This window comes from Pollicipes pollicipes, unplaced genomic scaffold (assembly GCF_011947565.3).
Source record: "Pollicipes pollicipes isolate AB1234 unplaced genomic scaffold, Ppol_2.1 Scaffold_1600;HRSCAF=1878_pilon_pilon_pilon, whole genome shotgun sequence".
In the NCBI taxonomy this organism is placed as follows: domain Eukaryota; kingdom Metazoa; phylum Arthropoda; class Thecostraca; order Pollicipedomorpha; family Pollicipedidae; genus Pollicipes; species Pollicipes pollicipes.
The window spans coordinates 23,312,892-23,332,082 of NW_023595962.1; the positions used below are offsets into that span (position 1 = coordinate 23,312,892).

General features: G+C 62.6%; 2 protein-coding genes across 2 annotated transcripts in view; both read right to left on the minus strand.

Moving 5' to 3' along the window:
* Positions 1-6,330: 6,330 nt before the first annotated feature.
* Positions 6,331-9,498, minus strand: LOC119089612 (putative PE-PGRS family protein PE_PGRS10). Its single transcript, XM_037212391.1, has 6 exons — positions 9,385-9,498; positions 8,983-9,130; positions 8,376-8,529; positions 7,822-7,960; positions 7,221-7,472; positions 6,331-6,456 (listed from the first exon to the last, which is right to left on the minus strand). The coding sequence occupies exons 4-6, from the start codon at positions 7,903-7,905 to the stop codon at positions 6,430-6,432; spliced, it is 363 nt and encodes a 120-aa protein (XP_037068286.1). The 5' UTR covers positions 7,906-7,960; positions 8,376-8,529; positions 8,983-9,130; positions 9,385-9,498; the 3' UTR covers positions 6,331-6,429.
* Positions 9,499-11,362: 1,864 nt separating this feature from the next.
* Positions 11,363-19,191, minus strand: part of LOC119114773 (ankyrin repeat domain-containing protein 17) — a 43,974-nt gene continuing 36,145 nt past the window's right edge. Inside the window, exons 32-42 of the mRNA XM_037238810.1 lie at positions 18,093-18,218; positions 17,400-17,628; positions 16,784-16,933; positions 15,916-16,087; positions 14,803-15,039; positions 14,261-14,446; positions 13,508-13,675; positions 12,893-13,025; positions 12,293-12,353; positions 11,712-11,825; positions 11,363-11,370 (exon numbers count right to left, since the gene is read on the minus strand). Of these exons, the coding sequence (XP_037094705.1) occupies positions 11,363-11,370; positions 11,712-11,825; positions 12,293-12,353; positions 12,893-13,025; positions 13,508-13,675; positions 14,261-14,446; positions 14,803-15,039; positions 15,916-16,087; positions 16,784-16,933; positions 17,400-17,628; positions 18,093-18,218 (1,584 nt within the window). The remainder of the gene's footprint in view (positions 11,371-11,711; positions 11,826-12,292; positions 12,354-12,892; positions 13,026-13,507; positions 13,676-14,260; positions 14,447-14,802; positions 15,040-15,915; positions 16,088-16,783; positions 16,934-17,399; positions 17,629-18,092; positions 18,219-19,191) is intronic.

The window sequence follows — 19,191 nt, forward strand, 5'->3', positions numbered from 1 at the left end:
CAGCGATCACGGCGACGGTGGGAAGTCAGGCACTTCTGGGTGACGGCCGGCACTGCATAAAACGTCTGAGCGGCTGACGTCCAGCATCAGACAGCCAGAGCTGGCTTGCGGGTCACCACTGCAGCGCTGACATGGCCGTGTTCATCGTACTGCTCGCCGTCGTGGCGTCAGTCTCTGCGCAGAGCTACGGACCGACAGGAGGTCCACCAGCTGAAGATTACGGACGGACGCCTGGCCCGCTTGCTGGGGACTACAGACCGGCACCTGGCCCTCCTGCCGGAGACTACAGACCTGCACCTGGCCCTCCTGCCGGAGACTTCAGACCGGCACCTGGCCCTCCTGCTGGAGACTACAGGCCGGCACCTGGCCCTCCTGCTGGAGACTACAGATCGGCACCTGGCCCCTCTGCCGGAGGATACAGACCGGCACCTGGCCCCTCTGCCGGAGACTACAGACCGGCACCTGGCCCTCCTTCCGGAGACTACAGACCGGCACCTGGCCCCTCTGCCGGAGACTACAGTCTGGCTTCCGGTCCTCCTACTGGTGACTACTCTGACGACGGCGGTGAGCCGGCCCGGTACGAGTTCGACTGGACGGTGGCCGGCCGAGAGACGCGGTTCGGTCAGCGAGAGAGCCGAGCCGGCAGGCAGACGCACGGCTCCTACTCGGTGCTGCTGCCCGACGGCCGCCTCCAGACCGTCACCTACACAGTGGACGGCGACAGCGGCTACGTCGCCGAGGTCACTTACGAGGGTGAGGCCAGACCCTATGAGGGGCGGCCGCGGCAGGGCGGCCCGGGACGGAGCTACGGTGATCGACCGGCGGAGGGAGGCGCCCACCAGCGGCCCCAGGGGTACTCCCCGGCCCGGCCCCAGGGGTACGTTGGAGCAGCACAGCGGCAGGCGGCATCAAATGCCCAGCAGCAGTATTCTGGCCCGCATCAGTCTTTTCCAACTCGTTCTCAGCAAGGACACTTCATTCCTCAGCAGAACATCCTGGACCGTCCCCAGCAGGGATACTCTATTCCCCAGCAAAATGTCCCAGGCCGTCCCCAACAGCGCCACCCGATTGGTCAGGTGTACTCTGATCTTCCCCAGCAAGCCTACTCTGGTCCTCAGAAGTCCGCTTATGGTCCGCAGCGCCAGCTCCTAGACCGTCCTCAGCAGGGCTACTCTGGCCTTCAACAGCCATCCGGCGTCCAAGGTCAGAAGCAGCCTGCTGTTATTCCTCAGCAGACATTCGTACGTCCTCAACAAGGGTTCACCGATCCCAAGTGGCAGTCTCCTGGTCGTCCTCAACAGCAGACTCTGGATCGTCCCCAGAATGGCTACTCTGGTCCCCAAAAATCATCCTCAGTCCGAGGTCAGAAGCAGCCTGCTGCTATTCCTCAGCAGACATTCGTACGTCCTCAAGATCCCAAGTGGCAGTCTTCTGGTCGTCCTCAACAACAGACTCTGGATCGTCCCCAGAATGGCTACTCTGGTCCCCAAAAATCATCCTCAGTCCGAGGTCAGAAGCAGCCTGCTGCTATTCCTCAGCAGACATTCGTACGTCCTCAAGATCCCAAGTGGCAGTCTTCTGGTCGTCCTCAACAACAGACTCTGGATCGTCCCCAGAATGGCTACTCTGGTCCTCAAGAATCATCCTCAGTCCGAGGTCAGAAGCAGCCTGCTGTTATTCCTCAGCAGACATTCGTACGTCCTCAACAAGGGTCCGCCGATCCCAAGTGGCAGTCTTCTGGTCGTCCTCAACAACAGACTCTGGATCGTCCCCAGAATGGCTACTCTAGTCCTCAAGAATCATCCTCAACCCGAGGTCAGAAGCAACGTCCCGTCATTCCTCAGCGGCGGCCTTCTGGACGTCCTCAGCAAGGGAACTCTGACCTTAAGTGGCAGTCGTCGGGTCGACCCGCAAAACAGCCCCTAAGCGGCCCTCAGCAGGGTTATTCTGGTCCTCAAGAACCATCCCTCCTTCAAGATCAGAAACAGCCTGGTTTCATTCCTCAGCACCCTTCCGGACGTCCTCAGCAAGAATACTCAGATCCTAAGTGGCAATCATCAGTTCGTCCTCAGCAACAATCTACTGGCCGTCCCCAGCAAGACTACTCTGGTCCTCAGCAGGAAAACCCTGATCGTCCCCAGCAGGAAAGCTATGGTTCCCAAAATCAGCCACAACTTCCAGGTCAGCAGCAGCCCTCCATCATTAATCGGCAGCAGCCTTCCAAGGGTCCGCAACTGCAACGATTGAAGCCAGTCCCCTCCGATCCTAAGTGGCTGTCGTCGACTCGTCCCCAGCAGCCGTCTTCTGTTCGTCCTCAGCAGGGATACAATGGCTCTCAACAGCTGCCGGCTGCGCTTGAGCAGGAGGCATTCGGCCCCGCCAAGCAAGGATCCACACTGTTGAAGGGCAAGGAGGAAAGGCCTCACCTCTTGCAGGAACACCGATCCTCGCCCACCCAGCAGGGACTCTTCGAGCTACAGACGGCTCACGGTAGCCGGACTGCCAACGGGGAACGTCTGGTACTGCTCGTAACCCCATCTATCATCGATAATGCCAACTATAGCCCTGCAAGTCAGGCACCGAGGCCGCCACTGTCGGCTCCATATGCTGCTGACAATGGTGACAAGGGCCGGTCCGGTGGTCGCCAGAACAAGGCAGCGGGCAGACCCGCTAAATCGTGGTAGTGGCGGCCCTCCAGCCTATGATCCGCATCACGTGCTCCTCATATGAGCACCATGCGAACTGGACTGACCGCTGGGGCACCGTGAGGTCTCCATGGAAGGCCTGAATACCAGTGTATCTTTCCTTTGTGGCGTATGTGCTGACACAGGCGTGCAGTGTTTGTTGAACTATGTCTTTGTGTGCCATTTGTTACTTATACATATTTCCTGGAGGCTGAAGACATGAAATATACATTGTTTCCATAATCTGAGATGTATTACCGACCCACGTGCCCCTTGCGACCTATGTTGGGCATTAAGGTGTACATTGTGAGGCACACATTGAGGTATTCCATGTTAGGCACCCTGAACCATGTGAGGTATTCATCTGCAATGAGTTCACAATCTGCATATTGGGATAAAATCAGCGAGTGTCAGTTTGACATCCTGCTCGCCGGGTTTCCACTGCAGTTGGAGCGTTGTTAGCGCCCGAAAAGTTCCAGAAAACCCTTCTTACTATCAATGCACTGCCAGATGTCGCCGATTTTGCCAATGCAACTTGGCAATGCTGCTGTAATGTCTCTGTTTTATCAGGCTCTGCCGTGAGTCCAGAAACGAAACCGCGAAACCCAATTGGGAGTGATGTTTTGCCATACTGCTACGGGTCAGTGAGCTTCGCTGGAAAAAATATATGTTACTTGGGGTCTCTTGTCGCACCCATTGCACATTATTTACACTCGATAGGTGTGGCATTCTCAATTGTTTATTATTCTCTCCGAATATTCTCAAAAGGAGTTCAGGTAATGCGTTTAGCTGTCTCGCGTCATTGTGGCCCACCTAACTCGCCGCAAAAACTGACTGAATGGCGGAATGACAGCTGTCAGATGCCGAGAGCAAGCGGCGCGTGGGCGATTCGCCATTTTGCTTAAAATTTTCGCCGGCGGCGACTGAGTGATCAACCAGTGGCATTCTGACGACACGAAATTGTGGAATTGAAACGCTTTAGAAAAAATTGATGTTTGGACAGTACAGCGCACACAACGGCAAAAGAATAGATGGTAAATTCAGGCAATGAATCGGTGCATCGGCGATGCACGGTTTCGCCACCAGTCTGGTCCCAGCCTGGAAGACGGTGTGTTGTATTCGTCGCATTATTCAACATGTACGAAACCGGGAAAGGCTTGCGGCTGTAATTGTCATGCCTCGACATGCAAAAGCTGGTTCCATGATGTCTAAATGGACATTGCTGACGGAGTTCTGCTGCGTAGTCTAAACGCAAAACCTCCTAAAAGGAGCAAACCCGTCATGACCGTCGTTGTGCACGTGGCACGTGGCACGTGCAGCCTCACGCAACATCACGCGATTCCCCGTTCAATTTTCAGTCGAAGCGTGACGATGTGGTGTCGCTTCGGCCCGCGGTTGCCGAAATGTAGCCGCGGCTTCGAAAGACCGCTCGCCAGTTTTAGCGCGAGACGCTTTTTCGTGCCGCCCATGTAAAACAAAAAGGCTAAATAACAATTCGCAGCAGGCGACACGCGTCACCCGTGAAACGCACCGGCACGGAACTCACTAGAGCATGTCGTCTCGTACGCACGTGCACCGTGCCAAAGATCCACGTTTAAGCGACTTGCCTGGTGACCTGCAAGCGATCAAAAAGCCAAAAGCCGCCAAAGAGACAGACAGACACAAAGACGCGGCATGTTCAAATAGGTGGCAATAATAGTTACAGTTATTTTCAACGTTTCAACGGTGATAGTGATTTAGACAAGTGAAGCATAACCACTCCACTTGGACTCAACCGCTGGGAGACTGCTGAGATGTGTAAGATGTGGGTTTACCGTTGCTTTGACGCTTCTTAAACAGCCAGTTTATGCCTGGAAAATTGGTAGGAAATCAGCCTTTTCATACCGGTTCGTGCTGTATGATTTCTCCGAACAAAAAATATATGAAAGCAGGCCATGACGATAATAATTTTGTGTCGCCATTTCGAAATTCATTTTTTTGTTGTCATAATGGGTAACTTGTCTGGCTGAATTGTCAAGCCTTCAAACAAACAGTGAACGGATGGATATAATCATAATCAAGACCTGAATAAGATGCTCACATAGGTTGTGAAATTGGATGACCATTCGATGCATTACCAAGGCAGTAAGCCATCTCATTGTCACCCTGCGAACTTCTGTTGCACCCTACACCCACTTCAAAATACATTCCATTAAATCAATATGCTCTTCCGACGGATCATTTCTTTGCGCTTCAAAATAGCTTGCATTTTCAGCAGCCCTCTGCGACTTATTCATGTGTGTAGATTATTTTGGATTTTCCCTTGTAAAGGGCTGCAAAGGCGCGTTCTGTTCTCACTGGCTTTTATCAGCCACGGATGAATGAACGAAAGTTGAATGAAAGGAAATGTTCCACAATTGAGGCATTGATTGGCATCAGATTTGATTAAATTAGCTCACTTATTACTATTAACATACTGTTAAGGGTAAAAGACTGCTCTAGATAACAAATTTCTACATTCAGTAAACATGCTCTTCAATGCGTCATTGTTTGACTGCGTCTTGAAAGGTTTGTATGGCGCACTCAGCTGTAGTTCCTCCATCTCCCGAGAGGTCGCCCGCGGCGATACTGGGCGTGCTGGACCAAATATCGCTGGGCGCTCGTGTTTTGGCCCCTTCGTACCCTTACTCGTGAGGTTGAAGTGCTTACTTTTATTCACACGCTCGGTTATAATGCTCTTCTTAACTTGCTCTGTTGAGTCTTATTTCCGTTTTAACTAAGGAGAATGTACTTGAATGCACAGGAACTTCCCGATCATGTAGCACAAAACGTAATTCATCCGATCCCCTCACGTTCCTTTCTTGCTTTATCCTGGATCCCGGCGACGCCCCGCTCGCCCGGGGCAGATTGCGTGCGTCAGCCACGAATGGGCCGCGAGGCCCCTGGGAAGGGAGACCCCGGCCGGGCGCCTGACGCACACTCCCGAGGGGTCCCTGCGCGGGCTACAGCTCGGCGGCTGGCCACCCAGGCGCAGTGTCTTGCCTCATCGTGATCCACCCTCCTTCACCCCATGGCTCTGAAGTGATCATTCCTGGTCGAAGGGACTCGAACCCAATCAAACCAAATAACCTGTTGGCACCTTGCGTAGCTCTCACACTGGTCGAGAGCCAATTAACGGCCGTTATACCTGGAAATCGTGTTCGCGAATGCCAGATGTGGACGACTCGTCAGTTCATCGTCCCTCACATTTGACGCCGTATGGCCAGTGGAACGAGAGTTTAATGACATTATGGTGTCATGGATGCCTGGTTGACTTTGAAATAGTCTAGACAAAATAGTCTGCACATCTTGGCGAGCGTGATGCTCAGAAACTAGGTTTTAGCATCCCATCTCCCTCCTCACCTGGCCCGCAGTATTCGCCCCGTGCCTACCTCGTCCTCGCTGCACCAGCTGCCTAGTTAGACACCACGCCGTGGTTATGCATATTTTATTCAATACATATCGGTGCTGCCGGCGCCGCGGCGGGCCGGCCGGCGGGGCTGACGCCGGCCTCCAATGCACAAGTGGCGCTGCGCCGCCGCGGGCGCACGCTCGCTCGCTCGCGCGCGCCGCCGCCGCCGGCCGTGCGGCGCGGGCGGCCGCCGGCCGCGCGGCGGCGGCGCGCCAGAAAGGCTTCCAAATAGAAGGGTGGGTCGTCTCCGGGTGGTGGGGTGGCGGCGAGTCTCTCTCTCCTCTCCTCTCTCTCGGTGGAGTGCGGACGGGCGCTCTAGCCCGTCCAGCTGTCCTCCCACATCTAGAACGGGGGAGGAGAGGGGGCGTCACGCGCCAGGCGGGGACTGACGCCATACGGCAGGCGAACAGGGCGACAGATGGTACGCGGTCCGAGGGTGGATCACAGTGCAGGCCACGGAATGGGTCAGACCGCAGCTGGCTGCTGATTGGCCACAAATGTGAAAAAGCGATGGACGACATGGAAGCCATTTAGCATGGACAGACCCAAGAGACGTCAAGCAGAACGAATGTAAATAACCGACCACATTCGGGTGCCGGACGCTGACAATACAGCTTCCCGAACCTTTAAGCAGAGCAGGGCATTATAACAGGCCAGCACAGTCGATCTCATATACCTGATTACACGCACCCGGCGGTATTGTGCCCCGAACAGGGCATCAAAGCAGCGGAAATCTGTCCATGCCCACAGCTGCAGCGGACGCTTGCGTTACAAATGATCGCCGCGCTCGGCCCCCCGCCAAGCAAAACACATTCCCACTGAAGTCGACGTGCCCCCACCGCCGCGTTGGAACTACACGCCCGCAGTGCGAGATGTGCAACAGGCGCGCTTGCAAACGGAGCGTGCTGCCACTGAAGCATCATCAGCCCACTTTCCGGGAACGCGCCTGTTTCCTAGACTGGCCGCTGCCCCATGTCACTCTGCGCACTGATCAGGCTGCCGCCCGCCTGAGCCGGCAGCCCGGGGCACCAACCCTCCTGCTCCCTCCCTCCAGCCCAAGTGTCGTCGGCGCGCCTCACCGGCCGCGTCCCCCCTCATTATCTCACCTGGTGCGTGTCGGCGGCGCCGGCGGGTTTGCCGGTGGCCAGGCCCGGCAGGCCCCACGAGTCGCCGCCAGCCAGCGCCGCCAGGGAGCCGAGGCCGCCGGCCACGGCCGCCGACGCCGCGTTGTTGTTGCCGGGCCGGCCGCCGAGCGCGCCGTACGGCCCGAAGCCGCCCGGCAGGCCCAGGCCGCCGTTCGAGTAGCCGTAGCCGCGCGCCGGCCCCATCTCCGAGGTGATGGTGGCGGCGCGCCGCAGCTGCCGGCGCGAGGCGACGGCCCAGGTCAGTCGACGCCGGCTCGCTGGCCCGGCAGCGCCAGGCGGCGGGACGGGCTGGGCGGGCCACACACCCACAAAACACACCGCCTGGCCCGTCCCCACCGACACACGCCCGCTCGCTCGACCCAGTCCGCGACAGAAACAACACGACATCCAGTCAGCGGCGAACACCACGCACGAGCCACACGGCAGAAACCCGCGACCGGCACGGACGCCGAGGCGGGGCCTCACGACGCGTGGCCATTGATGGGACGTGCGGCAACGCTCCCTCTCGGCGCCAGGCCGACACACCGGGGCGGCGCGGACCGGCGTCCGGCCATTCACTGACCGTGTTGAGGTCTTCCAGGCTGAACTGGTGGTCCATGTTGTAGCTGGAGGTGGGGATGTCGTCGGTGGCCGGCGGCGGCGTCATCCAATTGTTGGTGCCGTTGTCCACCTCCTGGGACGGCTGGTACTCCCAGGACCGGCTGCTGGCCCCCGCAGTGACGTCAGACATTGTGTGACGTCGGCGAGAGGCGTGACAGCGCCCGCAAAAGCGGCCAGCCCAGAACACCTGTTGTGAGGTCCGTCCAACAGCAGAAAAAAATCGCTCCCGGAAGACACGATTCCAAGACAAGTTTCCCATAGTTTTGGCACAATTACCGCGGCTAAGACAGTCGGGAAATACCTGTCCATTGTCAGCAACTAAGCAGCCGCCATAATCAAACGTGACCCACAGTGGTACACTGACAAAAGAGTGATGCACAGCCGTGATATACTCGCGACAGAATGATAAGCTGGCGCGCCTGCCGCGCCCCATGCACAACCGCTGCCCAGACCGGCTGCCACCACCGCCACCGCCGCTGTCCCTGCCGCCCCGTGTCGGCGCGCCTGGGCACGCACCCCTGCGGTTTGTTGCTGTAGTGCTGCTGTTGCTGTCTGCTGCTGCTGCTGGTGATGGTGCTGCTGCTGCTGCTGCTGCTGGTACTGCTGCTGCTGACGGTCCCGCATGCTGCGCTCCATGCCGATCGGCCGGGGCAGCTGCGCGTGCTTCATCCTGCCGCACCGCGCCAGGGGGTCAGTCAGAGCCGGCCGCGACCCGGCCACGCTCACACAGTCACCAGCGGGCCGCCAGCCCGCACCATGTGGTCCTCGACGGCGCGGGCACGGCGCCGACACCACTGCTCACCGCCACACGGCCACGCTCACACAGTCACCAGCGGGCCGCCAGCCCGCACCATGTGGTCCTCGACGGCGCGGGCACGGCGCCGACACCACTGCTCACCGCCACACGGCCGAGCCCACGGGACGACAGCCAGCTTTTGCTCCGCCCACAAGCGCCGGGACATTTGCCGGGAGCAGGGGATGATGACAAAAACACTCGGGCCGACCGGATGGCCAACAAAGCCGTAGCTCTGCCAGCCACCGACCAGCGGCGGCGGGCGGTGCCCCGCTCGGCCGCCGCTGCCGCCGGTCCCCGGCTCCAGGCTGGCGCAGGCGCCGTACTCACATGTTGGGCGGCGGGTGGTGCAGGCTCACGACCGACGGCGGCGGCGGCGGCGGCGGCGTGTGGTACATGTCGAGCAGGCTGGGCGCCATCGGCGGCGGCACTGTGTGCTCGCGACGTGACGGCGCCAGTCCGAGCGGCGCCAAGCCACCTGGCGACGGCGCACGGAACCGAGGTCAGCACGGCGGCCGGCGGCGTGCCGGCGAGGTCTCGCCCAGGTTACGGCGCGAGACTGCCCGACCAACTAGCAAACAGCCAAATAGCGCATACAAACACAATACCAAACGGCGGCCAGATCGGAGCCCGTCTGCCCGAACATAGGCGTGACCAACACCGTCGAAGCCTACACAGATCCCACCGCTGTCAACAATCCCCGCCCCGGCGAGCGGTGCTGCCTCCACTAACCGGGTCCGAACATGGAGGCGTCGGGCATACGCTGTCCGATGGGCGCCGGCGGCAGACGGCTGCGCAGCAGGCTCATGTCGAGGTAGCCGTGCGCGGCGGCGGCCGGCAGACCGGCCGGCGGCGGCGGCGGCGGCGGCGGCCGGTGCATCGGTCCGCCCGGCGCCAGCGACCAGTCGGGCGACGAGGCCGGCCGCTGCGGCGGCGCCAGCGGCGGCGAGCACGCCAGCGGCGGCGCCTGCAGCGGCACCACCGGCGTACCCGGCGCGCTCCGGCCGCCTGACACACACGCAGGGGTCAGGTCAGGTCAGGTCAGGTCAGGCATGCTCAGCCTGCTTACACCAGATCTGGTTGGGCGCAACGTGATATAACAAGCGGGCGCGCTCCATGACCCCAATTAACCACAGCCAGCTCCGGCCATGCTGTCACCCCCTCATTGAGCCCCCTCGGGCCGTGCCCGCCTATCTAACCTCAGGTCAGTTCAGGTCACCTTATCTCAGGTCAGACCAGCCTACCCTGGCGCAGCGCAGCTCATTTCACCTCACGTTGGGGGAGAATTACGCACGTGGCGGGCCGGCTGGCCAGCACAGCGCAACAGTCGGCTGGCGGTCACGAGGGACGGCCACCGTCCGGCCGTCCAGTGCTGGGCAGCTCTAGTGACAATGCACAGACGTGGTGCGCTGGAGCGTGCATCGACGCGCCACACCCTCGGGAGCACACGGCTCGGCACGGGGACGCCCCCGCTACACACACATCACAGCACTGCGCCGCTGGTGACAGCTGCCGGCCGGCCACCGCCGACCAGTCGCCGCCGCCACTCCGGCCCGGGCCCCGCAGCTCACCGGGCGGCGACAGCTGCTGCTGCTGGCGAGCCGGCCGCGTTGCTGCCCGGACTGACGGACGCCGGCGGCGCCACGGGCGCCACGGCGGTGGCCGCCGCGATGGAGGCGGCCGAGGCGGCCGCCGCCGCCGCCGCGGCAGACGCGGAGGAGGAGGCGGCGCTGCCACCGCGGTAGCCGGGCGCCTTGGCCGCGTCCACAACGCTGACGGTGGGCGGCGCGTCCACGAAGCTGACGGTGGAGGTGGAGGTGGACGGCGCCAGCGAGGTGACGCCGCTGGCCACCACCGCCGCGAAGTTCTTCTCCTTGCTCTGGCCCACGTTCTGCGGGGCGCGCGCAGGAGCGGAGTGAGATGCGAGTGGCGATGATGAAGTCCAATCAATGAGCTGTCTGCATGGGGACGTGCGGTAACCAGCGAACTAGCGTCTCATACAAATCATACAACTCATGATGCTCCGTTCCAAACGAGCGTACACTAAGCCAGCTGGTAACGCCTTCGACAGACGCCATCACACCTCCGTTACCACACTCCCTCACCTTGAGAATGGGGCTGTAGTTGAACGGCGAGTACGTCTGCGCCGGCTGGGCGGGTGCCGGCGGTGCGACCGACGCCACCGGCGCCGGCGCCGAGACGGCCGGCGCGGCCGCCGCTGGCGCCGCCGCCGCCTCGGAGGCGGCGGTGGGCGCGGGCGGTGGCGCGCGGCCACCACGGCCGGCGCCGGCCGCGCTCGGCGGCTCGGCCTTGCGCTGCATGAGGGGCGTGGCGGCGCGCGGGCCCGCCTGGGCGGCGGCGCGCGACCCAGCGCCGGCCGTCGCCGCCGCCGAGCCCGACTTGCCGGCCGACCGCTTGTCTGCGGAACAGGCGGGGCCAGGTCAGGTCAGGTCAGGTCAGGTCAGGTCAGGTCAGGTCAGGTCAGGTCAGAGCCGGCCGGCCGCCGGCAGGTGACCCGCTCAGAGCAGCTCCGGGACGGGGTCAGCGCGTTGGCGGCAGCTGCCGCTCAGCACAGAATGACGGGGAGCCGCGAACAGAGGTGACCGCTGGTCTGCGTATCGCGCCACGCTGGACCAACTCACCCAACAGCCTTAAAGTTCCGCGAAGAAAAAAAGCGGCCACACGCGCGGGACAGCGTGTGTGCAGCAGTTCAAGCAGCTGTCGCGCAAATTCGCACGACCACGCGGGGCATCAACAGATGAACGCAGCCCTTCCATCGATCGCCGACCGACAGCGCCGCACCTCGTGCACGCCTGGCCCCTGGGCCGCACGCTAGAGGTCGGTGCTGCCCTCCCGCACACCACAGCCACGGCCCCTGTCCTGAGCCAGCCGGCCTATCACAGTCGCCCCCTGCCCCTCAGCCGGACTGCAGGCTGCCTCCCGCTCCGCCCGCCGCGCCTCGGCGGCGCCACACTGACCGTTGGCCGCGTCGGCCTGGGCGCCGCCGCCGCTGCCGCCGCTACCGCCGCCGCTGCCGCCGCCGCCGCCGCGCTGGCCTCCAGCCGCCCGGTCGCCGCCCATGTTGAGCTGACGCTGCGCCGACGGCTTGGCCGGCTGCGAGTCGGCCGCCCGCCGTGGCGACATCGTCACGCCCGTGTGCACGTACGTCGTGTCTGCGGGCGCGGGTGCACGGGCGGGTCACGACCGGCCGACCCCAGCGGCGCTCGCGCCCCGCCAAGCGGGCGCGCGCACCGTGCGTGACGCCCCGCCGCCGCCGCCGGGCCGACGGCGACCACCGCCGGGGCTTCAGCCGCTTCACAACTGAGAGCGGTCACAGTCAGGCGTGTGTTCTCGCTCTCGCCAGCAGACAATGCCACTCCCGGGTTGGCACACGCGCTCCATGAGCCCCTGTAACGTGCTGCCCGTTCCCCTCCCTTCCGAATGGCCCGATCAAGACGGAAGTTGCCGTTCGTCCAATGAGACAACGCCGTCCCAGAAACGGCGCAGCGCGACACGCTGACGCTGCCACTGGCTAGAGGACAGTCAACAGTGTTCCCAGTTCGTGCCCGACTGCCAGCCGCGATAAAGCGCGAGCCGGTGAGCAGCCGCCGCCGCCACCCATGCAGTGTCCGCCACTCACCGGTAAGCGCCTGTGAGATGACCTTGGCGGCAGCCGACAGGGCCGAGCCGCGGGACGAGCCCTGCGCCAGAGGTCACCAGTCACACGTCACCGACGCACACAGGCACGGCGGCCCCGCTCAGTGGCGCCGCGCGACGCCGATGGCACCGGCTTGGCAACGGCACCCGAGCGAGCCGCGCCGACCGCACCAAACGGAGAGCGCTGTGTCGCGCGCGCCGCACGGCTGCACTGGACGGACACACCGCGGCCCGTACCGGACGCTCGGGCAGGCTCGGCAGCGCGACACGGCACGGCGACCACGACCTCTCCGTCACTCACCATCCGGCCGCCTGAACATCAACACTGCGAGTACGTGGGAGGCCACAGCTGTCACTCTCGCATCGCCCAGTGCCATTTCACGCTCAGCTCCTGACCAACGTCGTACGTTTAGTTTCATTTCATTTCATTCGTCCTCCTGCCGAGGTCAACAGTCAGTTCCGAACACTGCGGCTGCGTATGGTCATTAACTGGTGTTCGCCTGCCACTCCACCGGCGGCGACCCGCCCAGCGGCGGCCGTCCCCGTCAGCCACCGCGGCCCGACGGGCGCGCCGCTGCCTCACCTTGCCCTCGCCGGCCTGGCCGCCGCCGTGGTGCGGCTTGTGCCGGCCCAGCAGCTGGCTGACGTCGGCGTCCGGACTGTCCGCCAGCTCGGTGATCATCGAGTGGGCCATCTTGACCGCCTCGGCCGAGCCCCTGCGCACAGCCGCCGCGCGCACGCGTCACACCACGGCACAGCGCCCGCCAGCGGGCCTAACGACAAAAGACCGGGGGCCAGAGGTGCGCTGAGGTCACATCGGTGAGCTTCAGGACGCACACCTGTAGCTTACGGGGTCAGAGGCGAAGACGACGAGGAGCAGCGAGGCCGATAACTGGGGAAGTGACCAGGACATTGCCCAATGACGGCAACACTTGGCTGAATATGGGCTGGATCATGTCAGAGGTGGGCCACCCAGGCCCAGTACTACCCGCGTTATGATTCGAAATGTGGCACCGCGCCCAAATAGCACAACCCTTTCCTTACGCGCATTCGAAACACCCTCCTTACATTACTAGCCGAAAGTCACGCTACACCCCGAACAGACAACATTATGCGGCGGCCGATCTACCGCACACACACACACATGCGTCGTCGGACAAAGGCCCAAACTCCCTCCGATCTGCCACCAGCCACTGACTTGATGGTGATGACCCGGTCGGCCTGTCCCTTGCTCTTCTTCTCGATCTCCACGTGCGCGCCGGACAGGTCGCGGATGGCGTTGACGTTGGAGCCGCCGCGGCCGATGACGCGCGAGATGGCGCACGTCGGCACAGTCACGCGCTTGGTGCGCGATGACGAGGACGCGCTGCCGCCGACAGATGCGCCGTGTCACGGGCGATCACCGGGCACGGGCGGGTTCGCCCAGAGCTCGGCGGCGTGGCCGGACCTCACCCGGCGCTGAGCGGTGTGCCGAGCGCCCGACCACCGCGCACAGCACGCCGCTCGTCCCGCTCCACAGAGGTCACACCACACACGGCATGGAGAGCGCCTCACGGAGGGCAGGCGCGCCACGTGGCGCGGAGATCACGTGAAGGCAACACACGCACACACAGACCGCCGAACAGGCGCGGAGGCAGAAAACGCGTCGGTCCGACGGTTCAGGGGCAGCTCACCGCGTGACGCAGGTCACGGAGGTCAGAGGTCGCCACTCATCACATCACACAGAGGCGATGATTGAGACAACAAAGTGGTTGCGAGCTGCCAAAAAGAGGTCGAACGCAGCGCTCCTAGGTCCCAAGCCACCCCACATACATTACACAGACTGGGGATCGGCAGGTCTTCAGCATGGCACAAATGTCGCACAGCCGTCCCACTGAGGACTAACACAGCACACGCACCAGCGGCCACGACAAGCGTCACAGCCTGGCGTCCGGCGTCCGCCCCGGCTCACCTGCGCGTGGTCACCTCCCGCCAGCCCTCCTCGCGGCTCTTGCCCTTCTTGGGGCTGGCGGCGGCGGCGGCGGCGGCCGCGTAGCCGGGCGAGCGCAGGCCCACCGGCAGCACGAGCGGACTGCGCGCCGGCAGGCCCGGGATCAGGCGGCGCTCCTCGAACGTCGCCATGTCCGTGAACGCGTCCCTGGCGGGGTGGAGGCGGCGGCCCGGTCACGGCCCGCTCGACTCGGCGACTCGGCGCGCCAGCCGCCCAAGCAGCCGGGACACAGATGCCGGAGCGACGCCTCGTCGCCAGATCCAGGCTCTTTCCACCAGAAAACACGTGGGTCCTCCGAAACGACAGCATCACGCAACTGGGGTCCAGACGACCGTCATTGCCGACCTCCCACTGATCCAGGATCCGGCCGGCGAACACCACGGCCGACCGTCACCACCACCCACCACCTACTACAAACGCCGCCCAAACTATCCGCCGCCCCCCCCCCCCCCCCCCCTCTCTCTGAAGGCCACACCAGCCGCTCGCCCGGGCGGCACACTCACGGCTTGTCCTTCTTGCCGGTGCGGCCGGCGGCGGCGGCGGCCGTCGTGGCGCCGGCGCCCGCCGACGACGAGACGGCGCCGGCGGCCGCCATGCGCTCGCGCTCTTCCTGCATGCGCTTCTGTTTGTCCTTTCGGCGGCTCTTGGCCGGCGCCGGCGGCTCGGTGATTACAGCCGGCTGCGGCGCGATCGCCACCGTCGGTGGCGTCCGGTCCGTGTCGTTCATCGTCACCTCTTGCCTGGTGGCGGCCGAGCCCAGCGGGCGCGTCACCACACGGCACGGTACGGTGTGGCACGGCACGGCACGGCACGGTCACCACAGGGCACGGACACCACAGGTCAACACACGACACGGTGCGGCACGGTGCGGCACGGGGGGCGGTCAGGACACGTGTAACGCCCCCCCCCCCCTCCCCCGCTCCCCTCGCCTGCCGCGAGGGTGGGGGGGGGGGGGGGTCACCGCACGGGACCTCCCGCCTTCCGGACGGTGAGCGGCGGCAGAAGATACATGGTCACCGTCATCCCACAGGAACACCGTGACGGAAAGCCGCAGCGAAATTGATTTTAGCCAAAAAGGGGTCTAAGTAAAGCCGTACTAGGGACGGACATCATTGAAAGAAGTAAATAAAAAAACGTCACAAAACCGAATGAATTTGACACACATAGTAGAATTTCACAGAACTTGGTAGGGATCTTCCAGATTCGTCACAGACAAATAATTTGAAGTTGTGATATTTGTCTGACGTTATCGCGGACGGAGTCCGAAGAACGGTCAGCCTAGCTCGAAATGGCAACGGCGGTTGAAAACAATGGGAATGCAATGCAAGTGCTTTTCCATCCTTGTTCATGGGAGCCATCCGAAATCATGGCGAAATATGGCGCAGTTCCTTACGTCGGCACGATGCACGCTCACGGTATTTACAATGTAACACGATTAATCCAAAACATTGGATACTCCTTACGTTCGTATGATGCACATTAACAAGTATTTCCAATAAAGGTCCAATTAACTGCAGGAGTCCAGGAGCCAAAACACCTGCTCCGGTCACCAATGAGCTGACAATCATCCCGCCTGACTTTTTCACATGACATTGCGTGTTGCCCACGTGCCATACCGTTTGTTGGGTTCTCCCTTGTCGCGCTGGGCGTCAAACAGCTGTCTGCGCCGTTTCTCGTCGCGTTTGGCGCGCTTGCCGGTGGTGGGCCCGTTGGCGGCGGCGGCCGGCTGGCCGGGCGCAGCGCCGGGGGCGGCGGCGCCGTCGGGCGGCCGCGCCATGCCGTCCCCTGCTGAAACAACGCCGCCGCCGTCACCCGGCTGCTGCGCACATCCCCGTACTCCTCCCGACCAGCCCACCTCCGCATACAGGGGTCAGGTGACGCCGAACACTCACACCGGTCACTGGCGGACGCAGAGGCGTGGCCGCTGCGCCTGCTCGTCTCCCCTGACCTAACCCACGCGGCTGAGCGCACAGCACATGCCCCGCATCACGTGCAGCGCACAGCACCGCGGGACCCCGCCCGCCGGCACGCAGACGTCAGTCCATTGTCACAGGTGCCGGCGAAACGCCACCACGCCGCTCGATAGTCGATAGAATGAGTCCACCAATGGCGTAACCGTAAACAGCGTGCAGCTGCCAGCGAAAACGTCAGCAGGATTGCAGCTTTGAGCTCGGTCAACCGGTGTCTCGTATTATTCACGAGACCACGCATTCACACGGGCCCCAGAAGCTGTGCAACCGCGATGGCTTGAACGCGTCAGTAAGCGACGTGCCGCACATAGAACGATTAATTAATAATCTGAAGTGGCTGCGGGCTGAACAAGCTCTGTGCGCTCAACATCACACAGCTCCGGCGACAGCACCTCTGCCGTGGCAGCAGGTGAGCACCAGAGCACCCCGCCCACATCCGGCCACGCCCCGCGCTCGCCCCCCCCCCCCGCGCCGCGCCGGGCACCCGTCCGCAGGTCCCGTGCGGCCGCCGTACCTGACGACGTCGACGACTGGCTGGTGGCGTCGAAGCCGCTGTCGCGCTCGGGGCTGGCGCGGCCGCGCGGCTGGGCGGCGGCGGCTGGCGGCGGCGGCGACTCGCGGTCCTCCGGCTCGGCGGCCGGCGCCGCGCCCGGGATCAGCTCGTCTGCCAACGGCCGGGCCCACACCGGTCAGCCGCGCGCGCGCCCCGTCACAGCGCCATCAGGCACGCATCACGCATAAATGTGCCAGCGCGCATCAAGCGCGGTCGCCCGGTGAACACAGGACGCCATACCATAGCAGGCGAGGCGAACTCATGGCACGCCTTCACCCACCAACGTCACTCTTGCACGGCTTCCGTGATCTTCAACCCCTCCCTGCCGGCCCCACTCTTTCCCTGCCAGCACGCGTACCCCTCCCGAGACCCGCCCTTCTGTACTCCACCATGACCAGCTTCTCCCCGAGCCAACCGCCGCTGACCGACTCTTTACCTCTCTTGCGCTGTCTCTCACACTCCTCCCCCCAGACAATATTCGTGCTCGAAACCCCCGCCCATCCTCGTCCTCCGTCTCTGACCGCAACAGCCCCCCCCCCCCCCCCCCCCAGTCCTCGCCATCGGCCAGCCAGCTCACGCTCGTCGCCGCTCTCGTCCTCGTCCTTCGCCTGACGCGTCTGCGACTGGCGCTTCTTCTTCTTCTTGTCGCGTTTCTTGGCGGCCAGACACTGGCGCTGCTTTTGGATGGCGTCCTCCTGCGCCAGCTCCTCCAGCAGCGAGGTGGCGTTGCGGTTGGCCTCTGCCGCCTGCCGCTCCTTCGCCACGCGGATTATGTCCACGCACGCCTGGCACTTCTTGGCCAGCTCCTGTGATGGCACAGGGCACACGCTGTCACCACATCAAACGCATGGCTCTTGGCGAGGCATGGGGAGGGGGCCTCGCACACGCCAGGCACACGATCGTCGTGGCGGCGGGGAGTGGGGGGGGGGGGAGGGGGGGGGGGCGTTAAAAGGGTCCGACACGGACGGAGGAGAACAGGAAACCCACCCATAACTGCGCCCTTTTTAATATCTTCTAGATACAGCGGGAGGAGTTTCGCAAGCGTGATGCCCGCTATGAGCCTCTTCGCCGAGTGCAACACGTCCCAACGAACCAAACCAAATAACAAATACTGAACGACCTCGCAACTACGCACTTCAACAGTTGCATCATTTTCCAACTTGACCATCTATCTGCACGGCCGACGCGCCGCTCTCGAGCTCGCCCGCTCACAGGCTTCCGAGATGGCCGGCCAGCCGGTGCCGGCAGCGAGACAGCGGCGTCCACTCACCTTGTCGCTGACCATCTGGAGGAAGCGCGTCAGCTCGGTGTCCGACGGGAACTGGGAGACGTGCTTCACCATCCACTTGACCACCTTGATATGGCCGCGCCTGTACGCGGCCATCAGGCAGGACACCTGGCGGCAGCGGCGGCGGCGGTGAAGGTCGGACCTACGATCTTAGTGACAGTTTCTCTCCGACATGAGTAACATCTTCTACAGTTCCTCTCCGACATGAGTAACATCTTCTACAGTTCCTCTCCGACATGAACAACATCTTCACCGTAGTTAGGGCGATGAACAAAAACAAACGGCAGCGCTCGGCATCAGTTCGACATGGAACAGTATGCTTTTCATGTGTATCTTCGTTAATTAAGAATGCCCCCCCCCCCCCCCCCCCCCACTTCCGATGGACCCACGAGTCGTTCGCAAAATATGTCTGGTGCGTAAAGAAGCCTGACCGGGGGTGGCCTAGTCAGCGTTCGAAGGGTGCCGCGTCTCGCGGCCAGGCTGGTGAGTGGGGTCCGCCGCGGCGGGCACGTCTCTCTAGCTGAGGAAACACTCGTCTAGCGTAGCTGATCTCGCTGATCGCGCGCACCACCGGGACTTCCTGAAGGTGTACAGGGCGCTGCACGTTCCCCCAACCCTCCAGCGTTTTGCGTGCTCCGTTCGTGACGCGTGTGCTCCATTCATGACGCGCGCCGAGACCTGCCACCGTTTAAGTCGGGCTGTTTAGAGCGGTGTCGGCTCGCTACATCTGCCGCGCGTCCGACTGACCCCCACCCAGCCGCATTTTCCCTGCCAAGCTCTCGCCGCCTGGAACCTGCTGACGCGGCGGTAGTCCTCGCCACTCCCCCCCCCCCCCCCCCCACGCCGGGATCGTGACCGTTTTAAATCGCCGATTCATTGACTGGAACTGTTTCGTTTATGCGTGTATCTGGATCTCCCCGTGTGCTGTGTATTTCTCTTGCACTCATCAGCGCAGAACCACCACCACGTGGATGCGCCTCCCAATAAATACATATCAATGTAAAAACTGTAGGTCATTTGATAACGACTCGTCTTGGGGGAGGGGTAACAATGCCGACGACGAGGGGCTAGCGACTTTCGC